This window comes from Pseudorasbora parva, chromosome 12 (genome assembly GCF_024679245.1).
Source record: "Pseudorasbora parva isolate DD20220531a chromosome 12, ASM2467924v1, whole genome shotgun sequence".
NCBI lineage: Eukaryota > Metazoa > Chordata > Actinopteri > Cypriniformes > Gobionidae > Pseudorasbora > Pseudorasbora parva.
In genome coordinates, this window is record NC_090183.1 from 39,826,882 (window position 1) to 39,840,977 (window position 14,096).

Genomic DNA, 14,096 nt, shown 5'->3' on the forward strand with positions numbered 1-14,096 from the left:
CATTAACTTTGAGAACAAAATGTTCACTTGCTGCCTAATATATCCCACCCAACAGGTGTCATGATGACGAGATAATCAGACATGTCAGTGGTCATAATGTTATGTCTGATCACTGTAACATGGTAGATACAATTTTGACTGAACGTGCATTCCTGGTACTGTAGTTCTCCAATGTTTGCAAAGCTTGTATTCGCGTAAAACTCACCAAGATCAGTTTCTGTGTTCCATAATCACCCACAGCTTTGTTAACATCACATATAGTTAAAATCTGAAGAGATTTGAATGCATCTAATGAACAGAAACAAACAATGTCTAAACTAAATGACTGTAAAATAAAGTGGAAGCTGTTTATTGATTTCCTGTGCTTGCCAGACCCATGCTAACACAGGCAATCCAGAGCACTTTACTTCACTGCACATTCACGTAATAGATTCCAGATAAAAAACACTTCTATGACTTCTAAAACTGCCATTTTTTTAGAAACCACTACCATCCCACACCCTGTCAACACCTTATAGCAACAAAGCCGCTCAGAACACCTTAGTAACTGCATAGCAATGCCCTATCAAATAAATGCCATGTTCCAATTTGTTAAGTTTGGATTTATTCATACTAACCTGGGGCCCGTTCTTCGTACATCGCAAACTCACTTAGCTGGATTTGACTGTTGACGATTTGGCTTGATCTCGGATTGTTTGGTTCTTCGAAGCTCATCCTGGACCTTCTGTCATAGCAGCAGGTCCATATAAACCTGTTCGGGAGCAGGCGTATTTCATGTAAACAGGATTAGATCGCATCTTGAGGTGGTCTCTCTATTTATTGTTGTCGACTATTATTTTTATATTACACATCGCGAATCATGCACACACGTTCGGCGCGCGCACTGCCCCTTCAGATGTCAACTTGAGAGAGAGAGAATATCAGAACAAGAAGGGAATATAATGAGATTCATCGCCCTGCCTGGCTTTGCGAGCCCTGGCCCATACGTGTCTGAGTCCAACGTGAGAAAGGTATGCTCTGTTAGACACGTACACATAAGCAAAATGATCTATAACAATGCAATACTATGACATATAAAAACACGTTTTACTCACATAAGTATGTTGCACCATTCCTGTCGGATCCAAATCCAGCATCGACCGGAGATTTGTTTACAAACGATTCCGCAGTGAACTGAAGGGAACAAAACACCACTGTCTGTCTTCCCCACGTGAGCTGAAACTTACGTAATACGTAACAATAAAATTACGTAATAATAAAATAAATGAAGTATCACACATTCCTAATATTATGATCCGAAGGAAGCTTATGCAGCGACTGTGTTCTTCCACAATATCTTGCTTGCTATCTTCTTCCACATTGTTATTGCTGCTGGCTTGCGATCAACCGAGCAGCTCCATGAGTCGGTGGGCGGGGCGAATAAATTACACGTCTATAAAAGCAAAGAGTGCACAAATATTATAAAATCGTGAATAGGGCTGTCATTTTTTTTTTTTAAATCTAATTCGAACGGATATCAAATATCAACCAATGTATTCGAATATATTCGAATATCTACGACCCCATATAAAACATTTTAAAAAACGGACACCGCCGTAACGGAGATTCAATCACAAATGCATTAACAGTCTGACAGTCATAAACAGGACTCAGGCCACAGCCTGTACGGAAAAATAAATCGTTAACTTAATGTTTAAAACCGCAGGTTATCAACTTAAGTGTAAATTAAGATATGAAGTGCCACTATATGCAATCATCACAGCTTTCAGTTTGTCTACCGCATCAGATGTCGACGCCGTCCTCTCCAGCAGCTGGAATTTGTTTACGGATGCCATAGCAACTCTCAACGGCCACCAGGATTTATACGGTTTTATAAAAGTTATTTATTTGTTGTAAACTGTATTAATCATCTCAGAAAAAAATAATTTTAATGTCAGGCGCAGTTTAAGTAGTTGATTGTTTGCTAGGTTTAGGGACAGTGTCATAACGCCAAAATTATCTTCATAAATTCTTACGAAATAAAAAGTTTATCCCTCAGAAAAATGTACTTTCCTCTCTTGTCAACATGCTTGGTGCATGTGAGCGCGGCGCGCGCTCTTCAGTGGTGAAAGCGTGCTGTGTTCGTCAAATAAGGACGCACACTCAAAAGAAATCCGGTCAGGTCGTTTACATGGTGAAATGTTTTGTTTGATCGATTCATGAAAAGGTTTATCCCACCCATCTCAAAACGATTACAATTTCATTCAGTTTGGGCATTTTGATTACGATTGAGGTGTTTATATGGAGCATTTTCATTCAGATTGGACTTTTAAACCGATTACAGATGTCAACGCACCTGACTGTAAAAAATTGCGCTACATGGCACTTTAAAAACCAGATAGTTTATTTATTGTTTGATTACGGATATTTCACATCATGTTCGTATGCATATTCGAATATCGAATAAAAAGTGACAGCCCTAATCGTGAATATAAATAATTGGGAATCATGTTCATCAAAAAAATGCACATTTAATTTATCTAACTTATATGTCTGTTTGTCTGTTTCCTTATAAAGGCCCAGAAATTAGTTAGCCTGACAAGCCAGATCCACATCAAGATGTTTGGTCTGGAAACTCACCATAGACAGGGCTCAATCCGAGGGGCGGGATAAACGGTTGTCTTTTCAAACTTTTTGTTTTTCAGCGTGCACGCAATTGGATAGCGCTACAACCAACCAGAGCTAGTTGAAAGATTAAACTTTTGCTGTATCCGGTCGGCAAAATTCAGAACACATCTTCCCTTTTTAAGAATGACTTCAGTGCCGTTCATTGTTCATTTCTCAGAGAAAAGCTTAACTCCAAGTCTTCCAGAGTCGCGGTCAAAGCTGATTCGAAAGACCGCCGGTCACCAGTTTCTGTTTTTACTAGAAGAAGCACGCAAGCGCAACTCGGCCGTCATTATGCTAAGCCCCGCCCACCGACTCTATACACGATGTGTGATTGGCCCGACCAAAGTTTGGCGATTACAGCTCAGAAGTGTATTGAGAGTTGCTAGACGACACTCGCGGGCATATTAGATTTGCTGTGCGGTGCTTCTAGATTTCTAGGCTAGAAATTAGTGTATTTTCTTATTATTTTTTTTGCCAGGTGGCTTTTTTAATTAGTCATTACCCTGTCTTGACGCCAGCCAATCGCTGCATTGCGGATTGTGGTCTTTTCAGGACACAGGCACGAGCAGTGATGTCAGATAACTTAATCCAGATATTTTAATCCATTCCGCAAATTCGTTTGAAGAACCAAATTAGCCTGAGATCAGTTATCACGATTAAAAGATCTGGGATCTGTCAGATCATCTCAGATGTATTAAGCGAGGTAAGAAGAATGGGCCCCTGGGCTGTAAAGACATCCATAAAGACATCCATATAGGAATATCAGAATGCTTTTCCATAACTTCTCCACAGCTCATGCTTTTGAACATGCTGTAACAGTATTGTCATAAAGAAATGTCACACACTCACTCAGTGAGGAACAATGTCCATGACATGTGTCACAATTCATGGCAGGGCCACTAACATTGCATGTCAAGGCAGATTGCTTTCTAATGTATTTTTGCCTCGTGAGTTTCACTCCACTCGACTGAACCTTTGACATTTGCAGAAAAGTAGATCCGCTCAACTCCCTTACCAGTAGGGCTACCAACACGTGCTCATATTTATTTAATAAAGAGGACCGTGAATAAGGACATTACAAATTAATAGAATTCCACAATGCATTTTCTGCTGTACTAGAGCTTTTATTTTAGGCTTTTAATCTGAATTCAGAACAAAGCTAAATCAATATGAGCAAATCAAATGGCATATAAATCAGAGGATCCTAATTATTTTTTCCACTTTAACAAGTCCAGACATATCTAGGTCATTTTTGATAAAGAAGAACAATGTATGCTTGAGGAATCTGAAGAGATGTGATGTAAAAGAACGTCTCATTAATACAAGTTAGCACTACTGGAGTCTTGACTTTCTTTTATCATGGTTTCCAACTGAACTCCCACAATTAGAAACAATTAAAATAAAGGCAAGTCACCTTTACCTTTGTATAGACACATGTAATGTGAAATTACCCCACAATGACTACAGATCAGATCTTTTATCACGCAAATTCGCCAGAATTACTAATATAAAGCTGATTGGTTTGGAAGTGACTGCATTCACTAAATTGTTGACATTTGACCTATTTAGCCAATAACATTTTTCCATTTTGCCAAATAATTGACCATGCCTTATGTGTTTTTATTATTATATCCCTGGATAAGCAATATAAAGTTGCGTCCAAAAAGATTTTACACAATAATGTACTGTATACAATTGGACACAGAAGTGTTCATGCGTTTTAAACCACCCTTTGTCTCGATAAATTGGTGTTTTTAAAGTCGCCATGAAACGAAAGTTGTGCTATATTATATTCTATTTAGACTTATCTGAAATAGAGTGGTGCAGGTATGACTTCACTTTGTAGGCCAACCGGAAGTTAGAATCACATTGCAGCCTCGATAAAAACAATAGTGCTCGCTCAATAAAAGTTTATGATACTAACACGTTTTGTCTATTAAAATAATTATTACAGATGAACACAATTTTAATAAATTTTGAAGCCTAAATGCAGAAGTAAAAAGCTAAAAGTAGGCTAAACGAAGGAACGTTACACCACGGTTCATCGACTTGACAACACCATCAAGCGTCCAACAACTTCAGTTTTCGAAAAACATTTTTCCAGAACGTTTGAGTTATTATAGGCTATACGAGCACATTTATAAGCATAATAAGGCTGTAAAAGAGGACTGTTACCTGTTCGGTGTGGTGACGGTTAATCTCCCAGACAGGCTCTGGAAATGATGCGTTCACATTTAGCCACTTGTTAGCAACCGCCTTTTTCAAGACACAACAGTTTTAAAAAATCAAGAGTGGGGTAATACTAATTTATTTTATGTCGTAGAATAAAACGTCAAAGTGCCTGAGCTTATTTCAGCCGTAACTGAAACCCTATTCAAAAAATCCATTGACTTCAGGGAGGGAAGTTATTTTGAGTAAAGATGAGGGCACAATAAAAACAAAAAACTGACATACAACTAACTTGAAATATTCCATAAAAATTAGAATTTTCTATTTTGATTTCATTGTGACTTTAACGACCAACTGCGATCAGTTCAATAAACAACACATTAATATTAAAGTATAATATAAAGTAACTTACACATTTCTCCTCCGATGAAAACTGAACCAGAGATAAAAGCTGAATAACCAACCTCATGGCAAGCAACACGCATAGTGTTTTGATCTTGAATTAACTTGTTTTTGAACGAATCGGTTCAGGGAATGATTCAATGAATCACTCACAAAGACGTGTTTCGTTCCTGAGGGATTCATGGAACCGAATCGGTTAAATGTTTTATTTAATGATTCATTCAAAATTGTAGTCCTTTGGTGCCACCTACCGGCGTAACTAATGTGAATAAGTTACACAGACTTATGCAATTGGACTTATGCAAGGAAGTTAGGCTATCTAAGAAAAATATAGCCTACTGTAAAATACTAATGTGTTGTTTTCCATGTAGCCTATATGTCATCAGAAACAAAAGCCAGAAATAAGATTTTCATCATTTAATTAGAGGAACATTTACACCTCAATCAGAAAAACGAGACAGTGATTAATTGTTCAAAGGGACTTGATTCCCCGTTGAGCCACTCTCATATTCCCTTAGTACTGTCAGTGAATAATTTGCAGTTTATTATCAGCTTGTTTACATGTGTATTGCACAGAGTGAAAAAACGTACACTGTGCACAACACTAAGATTATTCTAAAATAGTTTTACAGCACAATTATTTTTTCTATAATTGGTTTACTGCGGGGTGTGTGTGTGTGGGGGGGGGGGGGGGGCTGTTGTCAAGCTGTTGCCACATATCCAGAACAGTGAAATGTGTCTCTGGTTTATAAGTTAATTGCTGAGGCCATTCTCCACTGCAAAGACAATATTTTATTGTCAAATAAGGGTATATTTATAGTTATTGCGTACAGCAACCTGAACTTTGAGAGACATGTTTAAGTGGTTACAGCCAAAACAACAGTCACTTCAGTGCAGAATAATTTTAAATAGACTTGTGGATTCATCACCATACGTGAAAGTGATTCAGTATCATACCGATGAAAAATTGACTATGTGCTTGACTAACGGAATCAAATAGACTTCATTTGTTGAAGGTTAATTTGTTATTTTTTTCCCTTTATTGAAACTAATATATTAATGAATCACAACCAAGTTACATTTTGGCCTTCAGGTAACAATATAAACATTTCAGTTTTATCAAAATATTACAAATCAAAACTGAATATAGTGTTTTACAAGCAAGCCTCAGTGCTCTCAGGGGGCTGGCCTTTACATTCCTATATTAATATATATATAGTGATGATAATGAAAGAATTCTGCATGCATAGCAGACAGTTCTCCTTACACCGGCTATATTAAAAATAGCTGAATTATGGGCATGCATTTGTTGGAAAGGCCAAGTTATTTTTACGAGCTATTTCAGTTTAATATTTGAGATGATTAAAAAATAGCTTTCTAATCAATATGCAAAAATGCATTAGAGAATACACAATTTAAACTCATCCACACCGAAACAAACTGATAATTCAGTCAGTGTGCAATCTTTACTTTATATGCATATGATGAAATAAATTAACATCAGCAACAACAGTAATTATAAGTACATGGTAGGCACGCAATAAAAATCTTCATTTGAACTTCAAATTTATTAAGACAGAAAAATTATGTAAATGTCTGTTTGCATCCAGGCCTGTAAGGATTTTCTTATATGAAATGACAGCTCAGTGGTCACCTATCACCGAGGGAATTACAAAAAAATGGGGTAATAATTTTCAGTATTCAACAGATTGTCCATATCTTCATAATGAAGTGGCACCCTTTGTGGTGTTCAATAGTGTTGTTAGCTTATTGATTGTAGTGTGTCTATTCAGGTATGTTCCAAGCTGCCATCAAATTACATATTTGACCTTCAGTGACAATGGCCTTAATTTACATTGCTTAGTAATAGACTTATTAAAAACCTTCCAAAATCCAATTTGGAGAGCAGTTTGCAGTTGCTGCATCATTAGTATTGAAATGCATGTAAAGACCCACCATCTGCTCAAAGTAGTTAAACCTTTGTCACACACAAACGCAAGACACGCTTCTCTCTCTAAATTATCACGGATAGGAACCTAACAGATAATATTTCTTTCTTTTTTTTGCACATTGCACAATGAATACTAATTCTCTGTTGGTGCCAGTCTCCATGGTCACAAGGTAAAATGCTGAAAGTTTCATCTCTGACTTACAAAAAACCATGCATTTGACATTCACCATTCAACAATGATAAATGATTCACAATGCACTTAAAGCAGTAGGTCTAAGGTGTTGCAAGACTTTGGGGAAGATGTTATTTCTAATACATGCAACTGCACACTTTCTGCGTCTGCAATATTAAGACATTGTCCATGATTGAAGAGAGGCATATTCACCACGACATACAGAAAGTTAAGATAAAGTTAATTAAGTATATGCTACATCACAAGACATGACACCATGGGATAAGGAATGATGAACATATATACTATATGTATCTATTCCTGGACTTGCATGAGAAAATTTCAGTTAAGTTTAAATTCAAGTCACACACCAGAGGATTATTAGTAAAAAAATAAAAATAAAATAAAAACATTGTTAATTGACCGTTTGCATTGCTTTATTTATTTGGTTATATTTCTTGAGAGTTCAATATTGTACAAACAATCACAACCACCATTAGAATATTGCTAATATAATAGACATAATATATATATATATATATATATATATATATATATATATATATATATATATATATATATATATATATATATATATATATATATATATATATATATATATATATATATATAGAGAGAGAGAAAAAGAAAATGTTAGAAATAACATATATATATAATTAATATAATAGGCTATGATATAATAATATAATATAATAATACATATATTATATTATATTATATTATATTATATTATATTATATTATATTATATTATATTATATTATATTATAATGGACAATTCACTAAAACAATAAAATATATTAATACAATTATACATAATTTGAATCTCATTCGATTTCCGTATTATTAAAATACGTTCTCTACTCATTCCAGGCTGCCACTGCCACGGTGATAGCGTCCTGTTGCCATAGAAACGACTTGCCGCTGCACTTCACTGTGTATTAGCTAATCAGCTAACCAACTTAAATGTTTTAATTATTACAGCGCTCTAACAACTAACTTAGAGGCTGAACGACTAAACGAATCGAGAATATTTTACACTGTTTTCCGGTCTTCTGGGTGAACGTAGTTAAATGTGTTGTCCGCTAGTCTGATAGTTACCATTATGAAGGTGACTGCTAGCTGATAGGTCTAAGTTATATAAGCGTCATTGTGCTGCACTGGTTATGAATAATCTTTTGTTTGTCTCGAATAAGACAGAATAAAGTAACCTTCGCATTTCAATATCTGAATCGTCTGGAAGCATGTATAGGAACGATTATCAGGTACTTAGCCACTGAATTTGGAACTGTAAGTTAATTCTATGCTGTATAATATTCTGTAGTTATCAATGCTTTTTATTGTGTGTGTGCAGGGTGGTCTCACGGTTGACGTATTCAGTGCACAAGGAAAAGATCCTGTGGCAAAATGGAAATTATGTGGCAGGAAACCTTCAATAACTAAAGTATGTATGTTTCCGTAATGACAGATTTTGCCATACTGAAAAATGAATCCATATAAGGTTTAGCATCATTATATTTTGCTGTGTGACTTAATAATTGTATTCAAATTGCCTACAATTGGCAATTTAATGATGAAGGCCTCACATTTTGACAACTTACCATAATAATGCGGCCATGTTGTCACAAAGCCAGCATGTGCTCAATGAGCTATATCTTTTATCCCCCTGAGCAATAATGGTGAAAATCTTCAGTTGCTTTTTTGTAGCCAAGACTCTAAGGCACAGACATGGACCTATAAAGAAATTGTCCTTCAAAAAATGGAATAATGGAAAATAATAATAATAATAATAATAAATAAATAATAATAATATATATATAATATATATAATAATATATATATATATTACCACTGACAGGTGAAGTTAATAACACTGATTATATTAGACAGCAAAGTTGATGTGTTGGAAGCAGAAAAAATAGGCAAACGTAAGAACTTGAGCCAGTTTGACAAGGGCCAAATTGTGATGGCTAGACGACTGGATCAGAGCATCTCCAAAACTGCAGCTCCTGTGGGGTTTTCTCAGTCTAAAGTGGTCAATATCTATCAAAAGTGGTCCACGAAAGGAACCATGAACAGTGGCTTACCCCTGTCCACCGCTAAAAGCATCAACAGTGTGCACGTGAGCATCAAAAATTGACCATGAAGCAATGGAAGAAGGTCGCCTGGTCTGACGAATCATGTTTTCTTTGACATCACGTGGATGGCTGGGTTAGTGTGCATCGCTTACCTGGGGAACACATGGCACCAGGATGCACTATGGGAAGAAGGCAAGCCAGTGGAGGCTGTGTGATGGTTTGGGCAATGTTCTGCTGGGAAACCTTGGGTCCTGCCATCCATGTGGATGTTACTTTGACATGTACCACCTACCTAAGCATTGTTGCAGACCATGTACACCCTTTCATGGAAACTGTATTCCCTGGTGGCTGCGGCCTCTTTCAGCAGGATAATGTGCCCTGCCACAAACTAAAAATCAGGAATGGTTTGAGGCTGAACAAACAAGTCCGATCCATGTAGGCCCCAACTCGCAACTTACAGGATTTTGTGGACACATACTAACAGTAATACTACTGGATGATTATTTGAAACGTGTTTTATTATTGATTTTATCTTCTCTTTGTTAACAGGTGTTTGATAAAGAAATGAAGGGATTTGTGTACAGCCTTGAAGGCAGCAGTCAAACACACAAGATGCAGTTACCTAGGGATAACAAGATAGCTCGTAAGTGGTGTTAAAATCAGAATAAATCAGATTCAATGCACTTATATTTCACATTTTACATTTATAGCTAACAAATGGCTAGCTTTAGGGCTTAGATTAATTTTAAAGATTACTTGAGTATTCTATTATAGTAAGGCCTACAGGTTTATTTTTGGATGTCTACATAGCCAGATTAATTAGAGTTAAACTGTATTCAAACATTTTGTAAAACATTGTTTATGAAATACATTTTATCTTTAGTCTGTTTCTTTACTTAAACATCTTCACAAAATGTATTTCTCATATCAGTTTTATAATGCCAAGTGTTACAGTATTGTCATATTATCTTGTTGAATCACCAATTATATGTGTCTCTTTCATATCTTAAAATCTCACGTTTCTTGTTCCTATAGTTGGTCTGATTCAGAAGTTTCTGATTCTACAGGTCAACATTCCTTTGGGAAAAGACTTTTCCACTGAGTTTGTGTAAGTGCAAGTATTTCTTATTTTTTTAAATAAATGTAAAATGTACCGTCATTGTTAACAGGTTCATCCAATATCTATCTTCAAGCTACTGAAAATAATCTTGTTGCGTTGCTATGATATACAGTGCATAAGGAAAGTATTCACAGAGCTTCACTTTTTCCACATTTTTTGAAGTTACAGCCTTATTCCAAAATGGATTAAAATCATTTTGTTGTCCTCAATATTACAAACAATATATAATAATGATAATGTCAAAGATGTTTGTTTGAAATCTTTGCAAATGTATTTAACAAAAATGTATACAAGAATTCACAGCCTTTGCCATGACACTCAAAATTGAGTTTAGGCGCATCCTGTTTCTACTGATGATCATCCTTGAGATGTTTCTACAACTTGATTGGAGTTCACCTGTGGTAAATTCAGTTGATTCATGATTTGGAAAGGTACACACATTTCTATATAAGGTCCCACAGTTTAAGGGATAGTTCACCCAAAAATTAAAAATCTGTCATAATAAATATTGGAAGAATGTTTTTAACAATGCAGAGAGAACAACCATTCACTACCATAGTAAGGGGCAAATACTATGGTAGTAAATGGTTGTTCTGTCTGCTTTGTTACAATCTTCCAAATATCTTTTTTTGTGTTCAGCAGAACAAAAAACTCATACAGGTTTGGAACAATTTGAGGGTGAGTGTCCCTTTAACAGTGTATGTCAGAGCACAAACCAAGCCATGAAGTCCAAGGAATTGCCTGTAGACCTCCGGGACAGAGTAGTATCGAGGCACAGATCTGAGGAAGGGTACAGAAAAATGTCTGCAGCATTGAAGGTCCCAATGAGTACAGTGGCTTCCATCATCTGTAAATGGAAGATGTTTTTATAACCGCCAGGACTCTTCCTAGAGCTGGCTGCCCAGCCAAAATAAACAATCAGGGGAGAAGCGCCTTAGTCAAGGAGGTGACCAAGAACCAGATGGACAGATGAACAAAGCACCATCGTTTTTCTGTGGAGAAAGGAGAACCTTCTAGAAGAACCACCATCTCTGCAGCAAGAATGGCAAGCATCATGTCTGGAGGAAACCAGGCACTATTCATCACCTGACCAGTACCATCCCTATAGTGAAGCATGCTGGTGGCAGCATTATGCTGTGGGGGTGTTTTTCAGCAGCAGGAATTGGGAGACTTGTCAGAATTGAGGGAAAGATGAATGAAGCAATGTACAGAGAAATAATTGATAAAAAAATGCTCTAGAGCGCTCTGGATCTCAGACTGGGGCAAAGGTTCAAAGGTCCTGAGGATCTTCTAACAGGACAATTACCCGAAGCACAGAGCCAAGATAAAGGAGTGGGTATGGGAAAACTCTGTGAATGTCCTTGAGTGGCCCAGGCAGAGCCCAGACTTGAACCTGATTGGACATCTCTGGAGAGATCTGAAAATGGCTGTGCACCGATGCTCCCCATTCAACCTGATGAAACTTAAGAGGTCCTGCAAAGATGAATGGAAGAAACTGCCTAAAAAAGGGGGTGCCAAGCTTGTAGAATCATAGTCCAAAAATACTTGGCTGTAACAAAGGTGCTTCAACAAAGTTTTGATCAAAGGCTGTGAATACTTATATACATGTGAACTTCTTTCACGTTGTCATTAGGGGGTATTGTTTGTAGAATTGAGGAAAAAAAATTAAATTAATTTTGGGCTGTAACATAACAAAATATGGAAAAAGTGAAGCACTGTGAACACTTTCCGGATGCACTGTAGTTGAAATTCTGAGAAAGTATAGAGGGTTTATTACCAGGGAGTTGAAGAGTGAATTAATTCACACTTTCACGCATACAGATACCACTCCTACACATTCTTGTCACACACGAGAAAATGATTAAAGATCTTTCCATCTGCTTCACAGAGCAGGCTATTTAGTTAACTTTTTAATGCTGTCTTCTAGAGTAACTGATGAAGAGCATCTAAAGAGGAGACTCTACTTGTCGACTGTTCATAAAGAGCTCTCAGCAACCCCGTTGCATGCGAGAATACCTCTAACGTGCCTCAAACGAAATACTGTAAGTCCTGAAAAACATTATAAGCTGCTGCATTCTCCATGACTGTCTGCAAATGAGCAGTCAGATCATTCTGTATTAGTTCATTGAGATACTTTGTAACATGACCAAAAAAAGATTTGAAAATTGTTCTTGAGCTAGTATGAGAAGGTACTGTTGTCTGTGTGCAGTGGTGTAATCTGTGTATCGATCTGGACTCCCTCACCACTGAGATATTCAGAGGGAAGCGCTTCCTGTCTTTGGATGGCATCATCATCTCCGCCTGCTGTAAGATTCGCCGCATCTTCACGATGAAGAATGAACCAGCAGACAGCATGGATGGAGGTTGGGGGAATATGCACGCTGCGCTTTACTTGTATACCATTTTGTAGCACGCTTTTTAAAGGGGTCCTATTATGCTTTTTTACATTTTCAACTCTCTTTACTGTGTAATGTTGCTGTTTGAGCATGAAAAAGGTCTGAAAAGTCTCAAAGCACAAAGTCCACTCCAAAGGGAGCTATTCTTAATATCAGTAAGCATTGTTTTTGAACTCCCTCCAATGCCTTGAATGTAGTATTGAGTTTTCTTCCAGAAACGTACACCTCACAATATTCCTCATTTAAATAATTAAGGCATATGCAAAAAAGACTTGGTTGAGGTGTGTTGTGTGTTGAAACTCACGGTTATGGTAAGGGGCGTGAAATTTCCGAAGAGATCTAGATTCTAGATCAGTGGTTCTCAACCTTTTTTGAGCCAGCGCCCCTTACCCATTCTCTAGGTCCCCTACCCACCCCCTCCATCAATTAAAATGTAGTCTGCGATAATGGTATCTTTCCTTAATCATCTGAAATATCTATGCGTTTATGAGTGATAATATTGGACGTCCTATTTCTGACGCACTGGATCTTTCAGCTGGTGCTATTGAACGTTCGCTTTGATGCATCAAAGGATGCGCCGGTGTAGACAGAATGTTGCAGACCATTTTATGTAATCATGAGTTTGAGCCTGTAAATCTTTGATGTAAACTTGCATTAAACAAACGCCCCCAAGAACACCTCAACGCCCCCCTTTCACACCCCACCAACGTTGAGAAACACTACTCTAGGTCAATCACAACACACCGATCCAGATGACCAATCAGAGCACATTGGAATGAGGGGTTTCACAGAGACAGGAAATCAAGCGTAGTGTTTGGTTCTGACAGAATACGTCAGTCAAGCTCGCATCAGCTCTCTCTCAGCTCATCCAAGTTTAATTATAGGAGTACGATACCTATCACAGCATCGCTATAATGTCCAGTATTATCAGCAGCTTTATCACATTGCTCAGGAGCTAATTACTCTGCTCCATCCCCAGCTCCTCCTCTCATCCATAGTTAGGACTTGACCTTCTGATATTCCTCTTCAAAGAAGATTAATTTATAATTATAATAATTTGTTACATTTATATAGCGCTTTTCATATGGAAGGGGGGAATCTCCTTAATCACTCCAATGGGCAGCATCCACCTGGATTGT

At 37.0% G+C, this 14,096-nt stretch overlaps 1 protein-coding gene across 1 annotated transcript in view; it reads left to right on the forward strand.

Annotated features, from left to right (window-relative positions):
* Window positions 1-8,280: 8,280 nt before the first annotated feature.
* Window positions 8,281-14,096, forward strand: part of cfap20dc (CFAP20 domain containing) — a 34,245-nt gene continuing 28,429 nt past the window's right edge. Inside the window, exons 1-6 of the mRNA XM_067460261.1 lie at window positions 8,281-8,628; window positions 8,718-8,807; window positions 9,991-10,084; window positions 10,477-10,549; window positions 12,489-12,603; window positions 12,771-12,924. Coding sequence (XP_067316362.1) covers window positions 8,608-8,628; window positions 8,718-8,807; window positions 9,991-10,084; window positions 10,477-10,549; window positions 12,489-12,603; window positions 12,771-12,924 — 547 coding nt within the window. The 5' untranslated portion in view covers window positions 8,281-8,607. The remainder of the gene's footprint in view (window positions 8,629-8,717; window positions 8,808-9,990; window positions 10,085-10,476; window positions 10,550-12,488; window positions 12,604-12,770; window positions 12,925-14,096) is intronic.